The sequence below is a fragment of the Epinephelus fuscoguttatus genome, linkage group LG7, assembly GCF_011397635.1.
Source record: "Epinephelus fuscoguttatus linkage group LG7, E.fuscoguttatus.final_Chr_v1".
Classification (NCBI taxonomy): domain Eukaryota; kingdom Metazoa; phylum Chordata; class Actinopteri; order Perciformes; family Serranidae; genus Epinephelus; species Epinephelus fuscoguttatus.
Window position 1 is genome coordinate 31,593,959 of NC_064758.1, and position 22,071 is coordinate 31,616,029.

General features: G+C 42.8%; 1 protein-coding gene across 1 annotated transcript in view; it reads right to left on the minus strand.

Annotated features, from left to right (window-relative positions):
* The window catches only part of LOC125892300 (cadherin-4-like), a 337,795-nt gene that overhangs the window by 98,089 nt on the left and 217,635 nt on the right, over positions 1 to 22,071 (minus strand). Inside the window, exon 6 of the mRNA XM_049582236.1 lies at positions 8,733 to 8,959. Coding sequence (XP_049438193.1) covers positions 8,733 to 8,959 — 227 coding nt within the window. The remainder of the gene's footprint in view (positions 1 to 8,732; positions 8,960 to 22,071) is intronic.

Below are 22,071 nucleotides of genomic sequence, written 5' to 3' on the forward strand. Positions count from 1 at the left end.
TAGACTCCATAGGGTGGGTTCCCTAATCTACTACGTCTTTACTACCCTCCTGGAATAGATGACATCGCGATGGGGTCTAATTGCCAAGGACTGCTCACATTTCTCATACTGACATGCACATGTAATGATAACGGGTGTACCATGAGGTAGTGTAAGCTATCTTGGAGCAGATAGGGGCATACAACAGATCTGTGATCTGTCTGTAGACTAATAACAAAAAAAACATACATGCATATTTAGACAAAAACATTGTTTTTTGTAGAAGCATTTCTCAGTCACACATATGATAGGTTATAGTTGGACTTGCCATGCCCACCCTATTAACTTCAACAGAAGTGGCACCAAACTCTGACACCAATTAAAACTTTGAATGCTGTCACTGACTAATGACCCTTCCTTCTTTTATGGCTTCCTTGTCAGCTGACAGGAAGTAAACATGGACCAAAGCTGTTGCCTAGCACTGCAATTCAGTGAAAATGGTCTCTAGCCAGCAACACATGATGGGGTTGACTGCAAGGGTTTCCAACTATGGTAGGATTCGTAAGAGATGCACAGTGACATCTTGGTTTTGAGAGATTTGTGATGCACTTACAATTGTTGGCCAGCGGGTGGCAGTATATGAGATGATGCCCAATGCTCAACCATAGTATCAAACCCATGCTTATAAAAGAAAATGGCTTTTGAATAGCTGACTACTGTAGTGACCAAAATGTGTGAAAGGGATAATATACACACACACACACACACACACACACACACACACACATATATATATATATATATATATATATATATATACATGAACAAATATGGCCGTTAATGTACAGTTTTTTGTCTTTGTATTAACATGTGGATCAAGAATAGCTGAAAATAGTCATCTGTTCCAGTGCCTAATTGGCTTGCAGGTAAAAAAATAAGGGTCTGAATAAGGTAAAAATATTAGGCTAAGGCCATAATTAAATTAGATGCAGTTGGCCACTGTTAAAAAAAATGGAGGAAAGAAAAATAGCAATAATTGAAAAGTCTGTTGTTTACATCTTTTAGTAATCACAAATATTGTGATTAGACATCTGTTCAGCCTTAAGGCTTCTTTTCTTTATGGCCAAGGGAGTGTGTAACCAGTGCATCTGATAATGTGTCTTGTTGTGGGTCTTAAGTTAACTGGTAGGCTTGGAATAAATTCGAAGTCTAATGTAACTCCAAGTAAACTACACATTTTGAAACTTTTAATGAAATGCTGGATGAGGATAGTGCCAAAATTGAAAACTCTAGTAACCCTGGTGTAACTGTGCACCCTAACAGTACTGTGCTACACAAAGAGAATAGGTGGTGATGCAAGACAGGGTGTGGGGAAAAAAACAATACAATTGGAAACCACTCACCAGAGATGATAGAGAAAACTGTTCAGTTCCATTACAGTAGAGAAAACAGAGAAGGCAGAGGCAGAGAGCGAAGAATATATGTGCATGCTCCATGTGTGTGGGTGGGAGGGTGTTCATGTCAGAGCATAAGAAAAATCTGGGCTCGTGAATTCGGGAGCATAAGAGAAAGAGGTTCAATCACCATACATTTACATAATAAGAGGCTAGTGTTTTTAATACCTCTTCCAATTTTTCATTTTATATTACCTCTGTGCAATACATAGCCTTACAGTTCCTCCCCAGCAGTTGACATTTGAGAATAAAAATAAAATACAACACAGGCGCAGGCTACAGTGTTGGAAGATGGCAATGGCTTCTGGCACATATTGAAAGTTTAGGGGTCCTGTACAATGCAGTCTATAAAAACTGTTTTCTCTTTATCTCTCTCCGTTTGTTCTTGCCTGGTCAACGTCCCTCAGAGGGCTGGCTTGTATCTGCCAGCGGAAACAATGCTTTCAAGGCTGACTTCATTAGATGGACGCCCAGGAGAAAAGCTTTTAAGGCTGCTTTAAAGGAAATGTGTCAAGCAACCTGGCATATGGTGTGTATGTGTTTGTGTGAGTGGGTGGGGGTGTGGGGTGTGGAGGTGCATGGGCTAAGGTGTCATGTTTAGTTTCATCAACCAGGCGCTACATTTCAGACATCATGTACTGTGCAATCCAGGGCACTTTTAGTAACAGTGCAGAAGGAGAGCTGGTTACACAGGTAAAGGATGGTGGCATTAGGCGGAAAGAAAGACAGCGTTCACTGCTCTCTCTCTGGAAATGAGGGGTGAAAAAATCTTGCTACAATCACCTACAAAATTTGGACTCTCAAATGGTTGTAATTACAAACCAACATCACAATGGCTGGTATTGTTTTCCCTTTGTGAGTCTGTGTGTGTGTCATCACAGCATACTGTGGTCCTGGTGATACCTATTGTAGTAGGAACTACCACAGAAGCCATTTTGATTATCCTTCTTTGCTCTGTGTTTATATATCTGTCTGTATTTGGACAGTTTTGTCAATGTGATTGCAACGCAACTGTGCAGGATGCAGTGATAAAACTTTACAGGTGTGTAGCTGAGAGCAAAATGAGCATCAGTATGGGTGTGGTGCCAGAAATAGGGAGGCAGAAAGTAGCAAAGGGGCTATTGTCCCTCCACTTTATGCCCCTGGCCCACATTAATTCTAAGCTGCAGCTTCCTGGCACTATTGCCTGCTGTCTGAAGTTCGCAAATCTCCGTTGCCAGCCTCAGAGCTATGTAGTTGGCTTCCAGGCTTCAGGAGGCTTTGCAGCACTTTTATATAAACACGTTGCTCTCATGCAGATGCGCTCTCAAGCACCAAAATTTGGTACGGTAGATCTTGTGTGAAATGGTGCTCATTAGTACAGGCCTAACTTTGTTGGTACCCTTGGACGTTCGGTACGTAACTCTAGCCTGGATATCCACTTGCTACACAGGATTTTCTGCGATAGTGGCCGTTGCCCACAAAGGCTTGTCAGTGTCAGACCAGCTGATAGATTTCAAGATCGCGGGCTATATAACCAAAGCAATTAGTTATAAAATGCTTAACGGCACTGTAGAGCTGATGGGAACCAGTATGGCATTGACCAAACAATTCGCAAAGGCAAATTAGTCTGGAACCTCTCAATATCAACAGTTGTAAAGCAAAAAGTCAAAATACCTCTGGACACAGCTGGTTAGACCCACAACCAATCAGAACAATGAAACATGTTACGCAGCATTGCGCAACGGAAATTTTGAAAAGCCTACAGGATGTGGAGACGAGCTGTGATGGTGTAGCATCTGATCTCATCGGATCAGAATTAAAAAAGACTACTTTAACAGAGAGCTCCATATCAGCTGTAGCCATCTTGGTTGTTTTAAAAAAATGATCTAACCTTCCTTAAGCTAGGTTTATGCTCACCGCCATATCCCCAATGCGATTGTCTCGTATTTTGTATTGAGCAAGAAGGCTCTGTAAGTTTTCAGTCATCTTCTGAAACATGCCCAGTATTGGTTGGGTGTCTGAACAGGAGCGGGACCAGACACATCTGCCAGAGAAATTAAAAAACGAGCTTGTAAATTCGTCTGGTTCCCAGGCAAGAAAACTGGAGAGCTGGGTGATAATTCTCTTTGGATTTGTCACTACGAAAGCCATCTTTTACATATACTTAGTCATCTGATCTATGCGAGAATACAAATACAGTGGTTCCAGCAGCTTTAACTTTAAATTTACTGTGAGAAATCGGTATAAAAAAATATATGAAAAGTTTTGTCACCTACTGTTTCCAAGATCAAGGGTGAACCTTAAATCTATATACAGCTGGTGAAGTCTTTACAGTGCTTGAAAAAATTATGCATTGATGTAAATAGACTACAGTAAATACCAATTTTAATAAAATGTGTCATTAGTAAACTATAAACTTATGACAAAATGTAGTATTACCACTTAAATACAGCATTTTAAAATTGTTTGTCTTCAATTATAAGTTAAGGGGAGAGCAGCAGGTCCTCTTTCGGCCACTGAGGGCGCTATAACTCCTGAAACTTGCTCATACTTAATGAGCCTAAGCAGCTTGCGCTCACGCTCCAAGCACCAATACTCTATCCTCCTCCTCTTGTACTGTGTTGGCAGTCTGTATAAGAGACAGACTGGTCATCCAAACACACATGTTGCCATATTTCATGTTCGCTGTACTGTGTGACAAGTTCACTGAAACATGCTCATGATCCTTTGCATCCAGTCCATATTCAGGAGACCAACCTCTGCCAAGTGCAACATGCCTGTGTGCGCAAACAGGGTTTGTCAGCAGAGCGGGATGAGACAGATGTGAGCTGGGTCTGGACAAATGTATTCTTTTTCTTCAGAGAGAGGAAGGCTTAGTGGGGTTGACTGCAGGGGATGGTTGCCCCACATCCCACCAGCGCCGTGTGGGGAGGCAGAGGTGGGGCAAGACATGTTTGGGATGGAGTGAGGGGGATGAGGAGGAGGGTTGTCAGAAACAGATGTGGTCCCCCTCCCATCCTCTTGCCTAAATAAGTCATGCTCCAGATCCTTTTATCTACACATGCTAACAGGTACTAGTGAGTTCCCCAAGGAGAGATGTAGAGAGAAAAAGATGGAGAGGAATAAAAAAAAAAAAACAGAGACAAAGCACGAGCTGTGCCCATCACTGCTGCAAAAGGCTTAAGTGGGCTTTTCTCTAGCCATGGTGTAATTCTGATCAAACCCTGCAGCTCCGATTCACTCCTTCTTATTCACACTCACACAGAAAGAGAGAAAGTACAGGAAGGTGATGAAATTGATTAAAAAACAGGTTAAGCGGAGATGTCTGCACACTCATTCAAACTATTATGAAAGATGGAGGATAAGGAGCAGCGGCAAACTGGAGTCAGAATTTTGACGGCAGATTCCAGAGATTTCAAGGATGTGTTATTTGCCTCGATCGAACACAGAGAAAGGAGCACATTCTTTGACATGCAACCCTGCACTCAGCATAGAGCTATAGGCTCCAATCATAAGACACTGTACTGTATGCCCTAAACAAAGACGCGACCACACGTAGACCACCATACACAGCAATTAAACTTTTACGCAGCATTTGCATAATTCACACTTGATCCAACATAATCTCTCACAAAAAAAAATAAAGCACAAACAAATAACATTCTCGCACACATACCCGACACACACGCTTACGCACACTAACGCTATGTGAACAGGAGTCACTGAGTGTGAAATGGATGCGGCCCCCCAGCCCTGGTGCCATCAGCCTTAGCCAGCTGGCGGTGGTCCCAGCTCTTCCCCTCCATGCCACTGCCTCCCCAAAACCCTGCACGCTTTGATATCAGCCAGCCCCTGGCTACCCAGACATCTGGAAGTTATTATTCAACAGAGCACGCCACAAAGCGCCATTTCCATAATGAAACATCACATTTTGTTTCAGCGCCCTGCTTTCTGCTCCTACTCGCGCTGCATACATGTTTGTTCCAATGTGTAGCGTATTTCTGACCTCTGGCCCCGTCTCGCTCTCTAATTGTTCGTCTGTTTGTTCGTGGCTCCTGAGGATCTTCATATTAGTTGACTCACAGGAAATTGAAGCAGAATAGCCAGTCATTTGACCTTTAACACATTGTTGTTTAATACTGAAGCTCACACCATACCAACCAGTGAGTCATTCGAAGCTGCCTAAACTACAAAAGTGTGAGAACGAAGGCCAACCTATTCCGAGCCAGAACAACATACTCATCCTTACACCCACTCCCACTGATAGATCCTTTGTTGGCCAATGTCCCACTCCGCCTCTCTATTTGTCTCTATGATTCTATTACTGACTTTTTGCCATCTTTTCTTCTTTTCTGGCCGTGCACACTACAAAGACAAATCCAGCTGAAAGCTTCTGGTTTAGTAAATAGTTTCAAGTGCTAGCTCCGAAAATCTGAATACTCAAAAAGTTAAACTATCGGAAAAGTCAGACACATTCAATCATTCAAACTACCCTCGCTGGCATCAGAGGAGCATTGCATTGATTTTATTTTCATCTTTTGCTTACAAACACATCTGAAGTTCACAGCTGGGTTATGATTAACTCAAGACTCAAAGTGACGGCAGTACATGGATTCTGAAGTGTGAATTCTGAAATGTTGTCAAAATCTCTGTGTTTACATATCTGACTTACAGTATGTGTGTGAGAGGGTTTGGATGTGTATCTGGCTAGGCGCTGCAATAAAGTAACAACCTGTAAAGGGACTCTGCTGCCTTCTGGCCAAGTGTAACTAGGATGCAGCTACCCATCACCCTTAACTGGAATGGTTCAATTTAGTCCCTAAATTTGCATCTTAAATTTCTACTGTGGTTTTCATTCAATCCATCAGAACATAAATGTTTTTTAATGATATACTGACTGGCAACTAGGGCTGCATGATATGCAAAAGAAAAAGTCACATTGCAATTATTATGACAGATACTACAATTGTGATATGAATTGTGGATATTGCACTTAGCAATATTGTGATTATAGTATAATTATAATAATAATATAATATTTCAATTCATTGTGCAGCCCTTCTGGCAACATTGGATGAATTTGGTGTTTCTGCAAAGACACAGAGAGCAAAAACAAACTATAAAAAAAACTCTGAAAACTCTGTGAAGTTGAGATGGCAAACAGTTGCCTATTTACTCTTCCACCACATACAGAGAAACATTAGCATGCTTTTGGAGTCGTGTTTGTGTTCACTCATGTTTTTGCTCTGCTTTTTGGTATCTGGCTCTTTAGCTGCTAAATGCTCCACTATGGCACTACTACCATGTTCATCAGCTAATAGCTAATTTTGTCTGATTGCTGGTGCTGGACAGGTAGTGTGTAATGGGTTTTTAGTATAAACTGTATGAAGATAAAGGCCACCGTGACGTCACCCATTGGTTATGGACTCCCGCTTTTTCAACAACCTCTCTTTCAAAAAACATGTCAATCAAATCACCAGTACTGCCTTCTTCCACCTGAAAAACATAGCTCGTTTCTGCCCATCACTATCCCCCACTGCTGCTGAAACTCTTATCCATGCCTTTATCAGATTCAGAATTGACGACTGTAACAGCAAGATTTATAGTACACCATCCAAACTCCTAAATAAACTCCAATACATCCACAACTCTGCTGCCCATCTGCTCACCATTCCCGCTCCTGCAATCACATCACCCCTGTCCTACAGAACCTCCACCGGCTTCCTGTCCCACAACGCATCCAATTTTAAGTCCTTCACCTCACTTACAAAGCCCTCCATAACCAGGGCCCCTCCGACCTCACTGACCTGCTCTACCGCCATACTCCTTCTCGAAGTCTTCGCCCCTCTGATGCCAGCCTCCTGACTCCACCACTCAGAACCAAGCACCAAACCTGGGGTGGCAGAGCCCCAAACACATTCGAGACTGCACCGATCTCTCCAGCTTCAAATCACTCATCAAAACTCACCTTTTCAAAACAGCTTTTAATGTGTGAATGATGTTATGTGTATTTTATTGTAGTCTATTACATGATCATTTTGAACTAATGTAAAGTGTCTTTGAGTACCATGAAAAGTGCTCTTTAAATAAAATGTATTACTATTATTACCAATATTGTATTTCTGAAACCAGAAGTGTCCATATTTGGACGAGAGGATGGAGCTGTGGAGAAGCCGAGCAGACAACCTGTCATTCAAAGCGGCTTGCCCCTAATTATGCACAGTTTTAAGCCTTGATAAAATTTAAACGGATGAGTTATATAAAGATTCATCCCCAAACCATTTTTTGCACCAGACTGTAAACATGCAACATTACTTCCGCTGTAAACTTGGGCATTTTAATTTGGGTGTCTATGGGGACTGATTTGCATTTGGAGCCAGACTCAGGTGGTCACTTGAGGAACATTCAAGTTAGTTGTATTTTTTATTTTTCTGCTTGGATTTTAGAGCTTTGATGCTAAAACAGCTGCCAAAATTGGGGGGAACTGCCAAGTTAGGTGATAATTCTCTGTGGGCTTGTGACTAAAAGCGACCCCCTTCACGTTACAATCATTTTATCCGTTATTAAAAACACATTAATTATAGCTATTCCAAGCATATTTTTTTTTTTAAATGCCATCAATTATTTTCACTCAGTGTTTTTAATTGCAGCAAAATGTTTGTGTGTTTCTAAGTCACAGCTGGTTCACAGTTTGCCTACCAAGACTTGTTCGATCTTTGTCAGTCATTAAGTCTCCTAAGTGATACATCCATCTCAGCTAGATTTGATCTCATCAGGAACTGGCTGGCCCACCTCCTGCACAAGACATCTAGAATTGCGCTGTTAGTGAACACAGGCCCCTAATCATGTGTGTTGTTGTTGTTACCTAATCTGATCAACATGTGCTGATATTGACTGTCAGATCTGGCGCTGTGGTTCTGTCGTCATGGGGGCGGTTGAGCCTAGGATGCTCAGTCCTCGTCTGACCTATGACAGCTTTTAAATAGAAGAGGAAGAGTCCAGGACCCCTGGGGTATCCAAGGCACAGGATGTTTTCCAATAACAGCTTATGGCTAGGGGGAATCATACTCTCCCCCTGTGGCAGTGTGATTCTATCACTTTCAACCATGTGCTACTGCTACTTCTTTCTGCTCCAGTCTTGCTCCCTCCCTCTCTCTCTCTAAAACCCCAAGGAGTTTTGACCTGATTCCTGACTGTTGCTATCACCAGACCACTGAAAAAAAATGTCAGGAAGAAGAAACTCTGGGATGATAATTGAAATTTGAAGCGTAATATTTGTGTGTCTGTGCTCGTGCTCGGTAAAGAGTAAAAACTCACCTCATTTTCATCTTGTTGAGGTGATGGTGGGTCAATTAGGGCCAGTTGGACCACGGTCTCCCAAACATGTGTGTGTGGACCACTTGCTGTCAGTTTAAACTGGACTGGTTCATCCAGGCTGGCTCCCTCACCCTGGGCAAAGATGGAGCCATCTGTTCGCACGCTGAAGATAGGGTCGCTGCTCTGGAAAACCACAGCTTCATTCCCCATGCAGTCATCGAACTTCACTGTGGACAGGAGAATAGAGAAGATTTAATATACTATTCATTAAAGCAGTTGATTTCTGTGACAGCTAAGTAATGAAGTAGACACAAGTGTGTTTTGGCATGTGGCACGTAGGTGTTGACACAGCAGTTCTTACTCACAGACATGCAAACACACACACGCCCACGCACATTCAGTATAGGAAGTAGTGACCACTTTGAGAGACTGTACTATATCATTGTGCCTGGCTTGACACTTGTGCTTCTCACCATTAGTCTCCATTAGTTATAGGCCAAACCATCACACGGATGAGACCCTGAGGATTGCTCTCTCCAGCTGCATGTGAAGAAAACCTGCCACATGATGGTGTGGTGTGCTGTTATTGTACAAGGGCTGAATAATTGGCCTTAATAGAGCTTGAATTTGTTTGTAAGCGGACCGAGCAGAATGTGCAGTAATTAACAGCTACAATTTCAGAGACTTGGTTGTAATTCCAATAAAAATTGGCTGCTTTTTAAAGAAACACCAAACACAAAAGGGAAACTAAAAGATACACTCGGGCAGTAACCTGCAGAAGCACAATATTCAAATTGTCGGTCTCTTTTGCATATGGTACATTTATATCCCCAAAAGACATAAACTGTACTGTTCTGTCAGGAAATATTGATTCCACTGGTGTTGTGGCATTTTAACGGTACTATGCTTTTTTTTTTCCTTGACTGACAAATACTATGCTTTTAAGCTTTTAATCTGAAGGCCAAATCGCTCTATTTCTAGTCTTTCTCCAGTTATCTCTGGCAGCTCGACTCAGCTCTCAGCCGTGAGGTCATCTGCCTTCACCATGATTGCCGCACAGGCCGTCCCGTCCTCCTCTTTCTACATTTTATGTTTACTCTAAGATGAGATAAACTGAAGACATATATGAAAAAAAAAGACAAACACTCATTGCAGTACTTGACATGTCACATCACCATCTCCCTGTAAAATATATTCATTGGATTCAGGAGGATTTGAACCATTTCTATTCTCAGACCTGACCAGATTCATTCAAACTGTCTTCCCCCCCAAAAAGTGCCATGTAGGTTGTCCATGCAAGCAGCTTATTATGATCCCAAATTACCTTTAGTATTAGGTGGAGACCTTTGGTGGCTGTAGTAACTATGATGGGAGCAAAAGAGGAAGTCAGGGGCTGTATTCACAAGGAGAGTTGCTCCTAAGAAAATTCTTAGAATTATGACGTTTTATGAGTTTCCCCTTATAAAGTTATTCACAAAGCATCTCAGACCTTAAAAGAGCTCCTAAGGTGAAAAACTGGATCAGGAAGGAGGACTTTTAAGAGGCTTAAGAGTTTCTAAAGCAGAGGAGGAAATGGTGGAAACACAAAGAGGTTAGAGAAATATTCTCCAATCACTGAATGATAGTGAGTAAATGAAAGGCCACAGATCAGATTGTGCAAGGATCTCATTGGGCATACGCATGCATTTCCCACCTAATGCATTAACATTATAACGCCAGCAATAAAATGATCACTGTAGTAAAAATATCTGGAAAAACCTTCCATCAGCAGAGTGATCACAGTAACAATGACAACACTTTCACAGTCAGCAGTTCATTTCATTTCCACTGGGTGTCCACACCTTGAAGGCTCACAAAGGGGCGTGTCTGTGACAAACAATCACATCTGTTAAAAGAATGCATCATACCTACCAATGGGGTCAACCACTCCTCCTTGGTCAGGTAAAAGTTTCTGTCCCTTCCTTGCTCTAAGAACTTTCCTAAATCACACCTTGGCTAGGACTTCTAAAAAAATAAAGCCCAAGTTAGGAGCTCTCAGAATGTTATGTTATGTGAATACGGCCCCAGATGACTTAGTATAAAGAGTGACAAAGTCTGCATAGGGAGGAGGTCAGGATAGGTGGATGAGTCAAACATACACAGGACTTTCACCCAGAGGACCGCTGTTCATGTCCTGTTTGAAACCAAATGTCAGTGTTGACTTATCTTACTTACTAACGTAACGCACTTGCGTCACATACTAATTTTGACCCAAACCAGACTTTCTATCTCAACCTAAACAAACTGTTTAACAATGTTAACCATGTGACCTTTTGACAATGTGCACTAGTTGCTGGTTCTCTCCAACAGTCATATGGTGTGGAAGTCACTGGCAAGCAACCTATTCTGTTGTTTAGGCAGGAGTTGAGGATGTATTGGCTTCAATGACGTTTCGCCCATTTGCTTTAAATCAAATTGCTGCTATCCATTTTCTGAAGATTTCTCTAACCATTCTGTTGTTTTCATGTCAGCATACAGCCTGAATGTATTTAAGGAAACGTCAAACCTGCCTGAGATGGGTGTCAAGGGTGTAGCTGAAAGTGACTGATATGAACAGCGTGCCTGTTTATCTTGATTCACAATTCCGCTCTTTTCTCAGACAGTACGTTCTCACACCTAATGTCCCAAATCCACTTTTGTCCTCCTCTTGGCTCAATGTTTTTGTATAACAAGATATAAAACTTCAAACCAGAGATTTAACCTACATACCACTGATACAGACCACTACACAAAAACTTTTTGCATTTTTACAGTCACATTAATCCAGTCAGTGCTAATAATGACTCTGCAGGGAATTGTCTTCCTGCACTCAGAGGGCATGGCTTATATGCAAGTTTCTCCACAACAGGCTCATTCAGCTGGCAGCCTGAAGGCCAATGCTGGGTCAAGGATCAAGCTAGACCGGATCCCAATCAGTTCTGTTTACAATAAATAACATTAAAATCTGAAGAAGAAACAAAAACGTGAATAATGGATATTTTGCTACATTAAATCCTTCAAACCAGCAGTGCAATTGACCTAATTACCTCTGAACCGAACAACTCGGCAGCAGGATTGAAAGGCCTGATTTCTTGAATGCTGTCAAAATAAAACCATCTGATTTGGTCCTTGAATGTATCATGTGTGTCGAACGCCTCTGTCAGGAAACATAATCAAATCTAAGTTTAAAATAGAAATCGCTTTATTCCTCTTATCTCATTTAAACATCTGGCCAAAAATAAACCACTTGTACTGACCAGATTTTGTCAAAAGAAACATTTAGTTCTGTGCTCCTCAACATAACTGGGAAGCCATGAATGACAGTCGTGACAAAAAAAATCTGTGAAATCTTGACTGAACTGAAGGCTGTTTACACAGACAAAAGGAACAGAGAGGTTGATATAGACGTTGTAAAAAATAAAGATGGTAAGTAAAAAGTAAAAGCTTGGACATCTGAAGGGAGCTCAGAGTAGAGCCGCTGCTCCTTCGCTTCGAAGGGGGTCAGTTGAGGTGGTTCGGGCAACTGATCAGGATGCCTCCTGGGTGCCTCCCACTGGAGGTGTTTCGGGCACGTCCCACTGGTAGGAGGCCCCGGGGCAGACCCAAAACATGCTGGAGGGATTACATATCTCATCTGGCCTAGGAACACCTTGGGGTCCCTCAGAAGGAGCTGGAAAGCGTTGCTGGGGAGAGGGACGTCTGGAGTGCTTTGCTATGCCTGCTGCCCCCGCGACCCAGCCCAAGATAAGTGGATGAAAATGGATGAATGGATGGATGAAAAAGTAAACTGCATTGTTGCAAAATAAAAGTTTTGAAAACGTGGTGGTGTGTTGTGTCAAAGGTACATACATAATGAGAATAACAGCGCAGGGAAATGTTCGACCTTAGGGCCCTTACCTTCCTGAAAATGTGGCCCTCCAAACAACATAGCCGAAGAGCTCTGCTATACAGAATATAGTCAAGGCCATTTTATTTAAAGCAGCAAAAATCCCAAATTCACCTCAAAAGGCTTTTCAATTTGTACAGCATATGACAGCAGATAATAAAAAGCTCCCTCCCAAAAAAGTATGTGTTTGTCTCTGACTGAGCATTTCAAATTAAAAATGTGCACATTTATTTATACCATTTAAACATTTTGTCCATTTGTGTGAACAACAAAGGCTGTTTTAATTAATGCCTAACAAAGGCACACACACTCACACCATATATAGCACCATACAAAACAGGGCTCTGATTGGATTGAGAGAAATAATAGTTATACTCAAACAGAAAATGAAATGACCCAAAACAACATTTTATATGAGCGGGGGCTGAATGAAACCCAAGCTTAAATCATCAGAGCATCCTTGCACTATACACAAAGTATTGATTGGAATCTGTGGCTAATATGCGGCAAATGAGCTTAAAATATAAAAAACGTCCTCATAAACCTCCCTGAGAACTGAACATTATGTACAATACAATAAGTAGGGGATACGATACTCCAGGAACAACACGGTACACAGACGGAGAAGTAATCAAAGGGAGGTCAAGGCAGGAGAGAAAATCTCTGGAGTTCTGTGTTCTCCGGTGTAGACACTTTTTCTATCAAATTAAGACAGTACCAGCTCAGCATGGAGCTTTCTGCATTGTCAGTGCACCCTTGTGTTTGATCTCTTATGAGACTTTTATTCAGTATATGAGAAGATGAATCACAAACAAGTGTGGCCTTTACTGACCTCCCATCCCCATCTCCTTCTTTCCTAACGGCACCCCACAGCCTTTCCTAGCTTGCTCTCGGGGATTACCATGTCTAGACGGCACATCGTAGGAAACCCTGAGCTGAAGGCCGTAACTCTCCCCTGTATCTTCTCTTCCTCTCTCCCCACGTCTCACCGACAGCTGAAACCGGCTTCCATTACGGAAAGTAAACTGTGAGTAAATCCGCCTTTTTGTCCTGTCTGGCCCTAAATATGCCTGTGATCATGTCAGTACCCTTCTCTCTAAGGCCAGATGTCCAGACAGCCACTCAGAGCTGAGTCAGAGGGGACAGCTCTTCAACAACAGAGTGAAGCAGGTGCTGCACAAGTGTCCTGGTCTAGACAGGAGGAGACAGGACGTAAGAGATGGATTACATCAACCCAAGAGGCAGAAAAGCCTCCGCTGTTTATCAAATTGTTTCTGTCTTTGTGTAGCTCAACACTTCTACCCCAAACAAACCTCTAAAAAAACCTGCTTGCTGTTTTCTGTTTGTCTCATTCTCCATCCTTTTTGTCTAATCCCGTCTCATTTCTTTTACCATTATTTTTGGAGATTCTCAAAGATTAGATTTGGAAGGTGGTGGGGAGGGGGGGGAGACAATAACAAACACACCAGTTGGCAAACATGTGTCTGTGCAAATAGAGTTTTGGAAGGCTGCCTGATTATAATAACAATAGGAAAGTCAAAAAATCAAACTCAAAGCATGCTCTATTTTATTTCTAAGTCCTTGACGTCGTATCTGTGAGACAGTCAAACACAGCGAAAAAACACAAGCAGCAGGTGGTCTGTTGTCCCTTCTTTCACTGTCCTCCAATTATTGTCTCGCCTCTCTCTAAACTAGGCACGTAGCCACCAGTGTAGCAGTGTTGCGCTCATGGCTGGTAGAGGCCTGTAGACTGACGCTGAACACTGAGGAGAAGGGTAGCAAGAGGGGGTATGTTCTAGGTGTGTTTATCTGCAGAGACCCTGACCCCAGCCAAAACAGCTAGGGTAAGGCCAGGAATTTATAATAGAGCTTTGGCCCAACATGAACCGACACAGTTTCTGTCCAAGCCTGACCCGAACCCAAACCACGGCTGCAGTTTTGGGCCTGAGCCTGAATAAAAACTTGAATTCTATTGGAAAATACATAGTCTATATTTTTTTAATATCAAAACACTTATTACAAACTAGGGGTTGTGTGTTTCCTCTCATGCGCAACAGGTTTGGAAGAATGGGCTGCACCCCTCTGTGCACCTCTGTCTTCAACAGCATACGGTGGTCTATGGCAATGTGGTGTGGAGATGATGTTTTCCACTGCATATTACACACATCTCTCCCACTGCTGGGGAGGCAGAGCGTAAGTAGATGACAAGTAAAGCCATGCTTTGCCGATTTGTGTTTCCATTGTTAGTTTAGATGTGCAGTGCCACGCCAAGCCACACTGGAGATGGACCTTCTCTAGAGTAGGTTCAAAAGCAGGGCTGCCTAACTGCAAACAGGTAGCGGTGACATCTTGTTGATCTCAGCCAAATCCCGACATCCCACCTTCACCTCTGTTTGCAGGAGACCAGAGAGAAAGGCATTTTTAAAGTCTCTCAGTACTTTTGCAGCTTCTAACTGAATCTATGTGGTTTGGAGTTTAGTTTCTCTGCCGCGTCCTGTTTTTACATCAGATATCTGCTTTATTTTACTGTTTCATGTTCGCTTTCAGCTGTATTAGTGATGTTGCCGCTCGAAAACTCAACATTTCCTTATTTTACTGCTTCAAAATAAAAGTTTATACAAGACAAAATAACGGGGGACTTTTACTGTGAAGAATCTATAGGAAATGAACTGTGTTATCAATGAATTAGTGGAACTTTGTCAGCGGCTTTTCTTCAATAAAGTTGAGTCTAATACTACAACAGGGAGGAAAGTTAAAGCAGAAACAGCCACAGTGAGATGTTGATGAAGAGCTGCAGACAACAGGCTCTCACTGCACCTCTGCAAACGGCTCACCTCCAACAGATAAACTTCTTTTACCTGCCCTGCTGTGGAAAACACATACAGCAAAAATAAAGGGACTAGTCGTGAATCAGCCTTCTGCTTTTAAACGTCATCGCTCATTACACATCATCAATTAAAGACACACCTTCAAGCAGGTAGCCCTGTTGTAATGGAAATGCAAATCCCTGCTGTGCTGGGCTGACGGCCAAACCAAGCCAAGCCAGCCCATGACTGTCGAAAAGGGGTAGCCTTGCAGCCCCTCCCACCTCTCTCTCCTTCTCTCATTTTTTTGTTCCCCTCTTTCATGCGCTCTTTCTTTCCTTCCTGGTTCTCCACTATATTGCTTTGTTGTTCCATCACTCTTCGTCTCTCAGTGTCCTGGCCCTGATGTCTTTCTCTCCCTTTCCCTCTCTTTCCCTCTTGATTCAGACCAATGCAACTCCTGCCATTAACGCATGAGAAGTGCCAGTTTTACCAAAGAAAAAAAACCAAAACAAAAACACTGGTAAATTGGCGGGAACCCGACCCAATTCAAGCCCTGGGGGACATACTGAGTATTACAGCCCATCCTGGCCCAAACACGGCAGGTTGGGCCCAGTTGGGCCAAGGCAGAAAATTAAAGCTCTACTTTTTAAATAGGTATTAATAGCGGTCTGCATTCAAGAGGAAACTACAAAAATGGTGGACACAGAGCCAAAAAAAAGCAAATATAGCAAGGAGAAACACCAAGCAGACACAGTGTTCCAAAACAGGAGCAAATCTGGGGTTGGCTTTTACTTTCACTTTTGCTGGCGACCACTGAAGGAAAGGAAGGGGATTAAGAGCGATGCTGAGTTGGCCTGTTTTCTGTTGGACAGGTAGGTCCTGGCAGTTAACTTAATTAGCTTGCTAAAGTATTGGCTTTTCCATTTCAGTACATACAATGTTCCAACGTTAGTAGCTTGCAGTGTGCATACACTTGAGAGGGCCAAGGTTTCAATGCTGTGTTTACAAATAGTAACTGGCAATTTAGCATACCTGTAACTACCATATCAGAAGGAGGGATTATCATTCTGTGTCCCTTCTCTAACTCCTTAAGGGTTTTTGTGGGTCTGTGAACGCAGCGCAGGCGCAGCTCTCCTAGTTATTTTTTTCCCTCAGTGGCAGTTTGGGACTCTCAGGGTGGATATTTGATGTGTTGAGCTGTTCAGAGCTGATCAGATCAGATGGATGGGGGAGAGGAGAGGCTGCTGCAAGTGAATGCAAACTTTTAGACCCAACAGAGAGAGAGGGGTTAAGTTTTGTGGCAGGCCGCCACAAATAAATGAATGTGTGGGAAACCCTGAAAAAATATTTTTTTCATTAATTTACTGGGTGAATTTCAGCACAAACATTGTATACTCAAAGGGAAAAGGTGGCACGGTGCTGCAGTGGTTAGGACTTTGTGGTGATAGGGTCCTGGGTTCGGTGTGTTTGTGAATGGTTGTGTGTCTATATGTGACAGCAATGCAATAGACTAGCAACTTGCCGCTTCATTTCTCAATTCCTTACTTGGAGGTAATGCTGCAGGGCAGAAAATAGGGTCGCCTAAACCCATGATCCATCTTGTGGTGATTTAATATGCTGCTCACTATTTGTATATTGGTTAAAAAAAATCTTCCAGTGAAAATCAGTGAAAGACAAAATTGATGAGCCAATAAATAATGAGGTAAGTAGTAGTGTAGATATTGTAGGCGTATAATCGGTTCCTGTGTGTGTGTATGTAGGCACTTATTCTCTATGATTGCTTACATGTCTCAACAATGACAAGCTGAACTAACTGCACCAATACCCACACACAAATGGAGTGACAGGCTGCGCAAAGAGTACCCAGAGGGTCTTGTTCTTGCACCAATTAAAGAAACAGAAAAAGACAGTGCCAATTTTACCCCTCCATCAACACACACACACACACACATACAAACCACCAATAGCTCCTCTTGCACTCAGTTGGGTCGATACTGCTATAAGAGAGATTATAAAATCGGCCAACAACAGAGCAATGAAGCCCAACGGCACAATGCTGCACATTAACAAGTCATCTAAAGCAGTGGGCCCAGGTTGTGCATTGATCTGGCAAATAACACAGACACCCCAGTGTGCCAAGCAGCCAGCCCAGCACTTCTCCACTGTCTAGTCAATGTGAGCAGTCACACCAACAGAAATGTTACAAATGCTACCATGCTATGTGTGGTCCCACACAAGGAGGAAATATATTCCATGATTTCTTTATCACCATTGCTTGGAAGGCGATGAAATGGTGCCTTAAGTGTTGCTTGGATGATATCACACCCCATACCACATCCTCACATTTTCCTCCACTTTTCTAATTAAAGTTCCCTTCTCCCTCCAACAGGACAAGGACAAGGAGGAGAGCAACGCTGAAAAGAGTTGTGACCTTCTTGTGGTGTTCTCTGGACAGCCTGACAGGAAGTAGGTGACAAGTGTTGAAAGGGAAGTGAGAAAGGGATGCAGTCAGAAGGGAGGGAGAAAGCTAAGGAGTGACAGAGAAGAAGGTGAGAGGAGAGGGAGGGGAGAGAAAAGGGGAAGGGCAGAGAGGGGGAGAGATTGATGAAAGGATGGAGTGTGCGGAGGTGGCAATCAGAGAGACAGCGAAATGAATGAAAGACCATTAAAGAGAAGAAAGGAAAGAGGGGAGAAAGCTCATAGGCAGATTGCGGTTGCTAAAGTGGAGATCTCCAGAGGCAGCGGAGTTTATAGCTGCAGCCATTTAAATTGTTCAAAGTAGGGTGCATTGAATGCATCAGATGTCACCCTGCCCTACAAAACAGTAAAGAAACCACTCTTACCAGTCCTGATCTCGGCTACAATCAGGCCCATTGAGGACAAGAGAGGAGGAGGCAGAAAGAGGAGGATGAAGATGATGAGGAGGAGCAGAGAGGAATGGGAGGTGAGGTGAGGTGGAGGCTGGGGAGGGCAGCGGATGGGGGCCTGGCACTGGGATCCTGGCTCAGTGATCTGGCTCTCTATCACACAGCCACATTGGAATGGATGGGATGCTCAGATGGCTGTTTAAACAGGTTAATTGGGCTGGCCTCCCGAGAGATAGGGACAGATGGATAGATGGATAGAATGAAAGAGGAGAGAAAAAGAGAGCAAAAGAGCGACAAAGGGAGAGCGATGGAGCTCAGAGAGATGGAAACAGAGGGCGGCATGAAGAGATGGATGGTGAGAGACGAGTATGGCTGCTGATCAGAAGCACCGTGGGGAGTGTGCAGTCTAATCAGAGTAGAGCGGAGCTCTACAGTGGGCTAGGCCCTCAGTGACTGACTAAACAGAGCCAGGTCCACTGTCCACTACTGATAGACTATGAAGAGAGAACAAACTTGTGATGGAAGGGTGTTTAAAGCAGTGTTAGAATGCCATCAGGGAGCTGTTTCACTGAAGCCAATCATGGGGACAGGCTCATCCCTCCATCTTTCACAGAAACCTTCAATGCATGATGGCAGTGAACAGCCCACATAATAAAAACGCTCAGAGCGTATGCACATACAGGCCACTGGTGTCCGAATAGGAAGGACAGCAAGACTTTTTGTCCCCCCCAATTTCTGAACACACAACAAGACACCACAGGGGTCAAGAATCAGGAACCAAGCGGCACGGCCAGATCACAGTCAGCCATGTGTGTTGGGAGAGTGCCAAAAGCCACTTTCAGTATGGTACCTTTAGAACCAAAAGTAACCCTTCAGATATGGTAACTTAGACCCTAGCATTCCCACTTCAAACAGAACTCTTACATGTAAGCAGGATTGTTGTCACTCACTGCTCTGTCCAGCACTCGCTGTACTTCCTCATTACCGGTGACACAGATGGAAGTCTGCACCAAAACAGAACAGGCTGCAGTGAGAGTCTCTGTCCATGAGATATTTAAAAATAGCATTTAGTCCTTCTCAGGCAAGCACTGCAGTTTTGTGTTGCTGTAGCCCACAGGAACAACACTCGATGACACTTTTTTTTTTCTCTGAGTGAGGATGACAATAAATGTAAGTGTCTCCATGGTATGAACAGTGGTTTCACAAGCTTCAAAACCAGCCACAACTCAGCCCTGAGCAGAGTGACCGTCCGCTATTGACCAATCAACAGACTGCAGTGTTCACAGCTCCACCTTTTAGTATCAGATCTGTGTGCTAGGTACCCCAACAGAGGGGGGACCAAAAATGGGGACGGTATGGAACGGTTCCATTGGTACCATCCACAACTTTTCACAGTGGAAACAGGAAAAAAGTGTACTGAACTGTAAGGTACTGCACTGCTTGGTGGAAGTGGGGATAAACACACCTTTTTCCATGGGCACACCTGTGGCGCACTTGGACAAGGGGGGGGATCAGACAGAATGCATTATTATAGGTAGACAGATGAAAAGCTGTTACCATAACTTTGTTTAACATTAACTACTTTCACCTGTTTATTCAGTGGGTTCTCCCGGTCATAATGCACTGTTCAGGAGTTCAGGAACCTTGAAGAGAGTTTTCCCTTATTGCTGTCTGGGACACTGGATGGCAATTTTTAAACTTTAGTGTTCAACCCAAACAATCTTGATCATTGTGTTGCTTATTGTAGCCACACAATTATTGCATTATAATTTAAAATGTGGAGTTCAAGGCAGTGTTGTTAGGGTTAGTGGGTTCAGGTGAGAATGGGTGTGAAGTCGTCTGGGAAGGGATTCCACATCATGTTGCTCATTGCAGCCACACATTTACCTGTGTTATAATTTAACATGTGGAGCTCCTGGTGACATTTTGGTCGGTCCATTTAAAAAAACCTGACACGTGGCCAGTGTTTAGGAGGATTCACAGGGTGAAAGAGTGATTGGAACAGATAGTCCCAAGTGAGTTATAAGCAAAGCGAGAAGTTGTAAGAGATTCATAGTATTCCGTGGAGCTGTGTGAACCACTTTTTAATGTGTCCTGTCTCCAGCACGCCTGTTGATGTGCAGATGAAGCTGTGTAGAATAATTCATCAAAACAACATGTCTGATGGGCACATTAACACAGGCGGTCTGTGGTTGTTTTACAACAGTGGATCTGCTGTGTGTTATTGTGGGTTGACACTGAGCAACATCACTCCAGTTAGACTGGAGATGGAACCGACACCTGTTGCCTTCAGATGTTGTAAAGAGTCCCACCAGTCTAAGGGAAAGGCCTTCAGTATATCGCACTAAGACACACCAGAGAACACAAGTATTGATATTTACATGTTGAGAAGAACCCTTCCTAGCACCAGTTGGTCTGAGCACACAGTCTCTTCATGACATAATGTCAACAAACATAACACATATTTTCGACCCATCTCCCCCACAGTATGACAGGAGACATGCATTGGACAGTTGTTTGTATGATCGTCCAGTAATAGGACGTTCTTTTATGAAAAGAAACAGGATTACAAATGTATTAAGTATTTCACAAAACTAAAAGCTCCTTATCAGTCACACATGCATGAAAACAAAGCTATTGCATTAGTTCAGCTTTTCAAACCTGCTTGTATTGATTCAATTATCTGACTGTTTAATGTTTTTTATGTCCATTTGCACATGGGAAAGTGAGAGAATTAGAGCTGTCATGTTTGAAAACTACAAAGACACAACTAATTAAAAAAAGACTTTTAATGAGGTGAGAGTTTTTAACTCTTTCAGGTTTCCACAGACAAAACTGTGATAGCTAATGGTAATCACAGTTTCACAAACTGCTGTTTCACTGTTGTACTTCAGTGGTGAGAAAGACTGAAAGAGGCTTTGTTTGGTCGAGAGGAAATGGAGAACTTGCAAGGAAAAGAGATTGTTTTGTGGGCATAAGCTGACTGTTCATTGTGACTGGGGGAAAAAATGCTATCTCACTAGCTTTTAATTCATTCTGGGCAGTTAAATATGTTCTTGTTTGGAATTTCGGTCATGTAACGTCTTTGTTGTTTCCAAGTTTCTGTTTCTCTAAACTTTCCCGGCCTTGCTTGTACAGCAACACTGTTGTACAGCAGCAGACTGTGTGCCATAAAGCGAATGTTGCGTGTGTCCTGGATATGGATGGCCTGTGGTGTCTTATGTAAAATTAAGCAGCTTTACTCTGTGTTTTGTTTGGTTGAACACCAGTACACTTTACTTCCCTGCTCCGCTTTCTCTGGGTGAAAATCCAAAATGTCAGCATGAGATATTAGGCTGTAGAGAGAGTTTGGCAACTTTTACCCCCAAACACCTCTATTGGTTTTCTAGAAAATCCTATCTGTTATTACTGTTGTTCCACATTAAATTTTAACGGAATGAATGAGAGAAGACTCAGAAACAAGGAAGCGCTGGAGGCAAACACAAAGATACTAATAGGAGTATGTATGTGCACTGCTTTGTAAATACAGGGGCACTCCTGCAAGTGTGGAGGTCATACGCCTCCTCAAAAACATCTGCGTTTATTTTAAAACTCTGTCAGCATTGGTTAAACACCAATTAAAAAGATGCTGTGCGAGGAAGGCATGGTGCTGTTTATATAGATAATTCTGCAGCAGCTCATTTGTTTTTAATATGGATTAAGTAAACTATCTATGAGTTGCAGTGCAAAGTCAAATTTCTTTCATTTAAAGTCGTTAAATG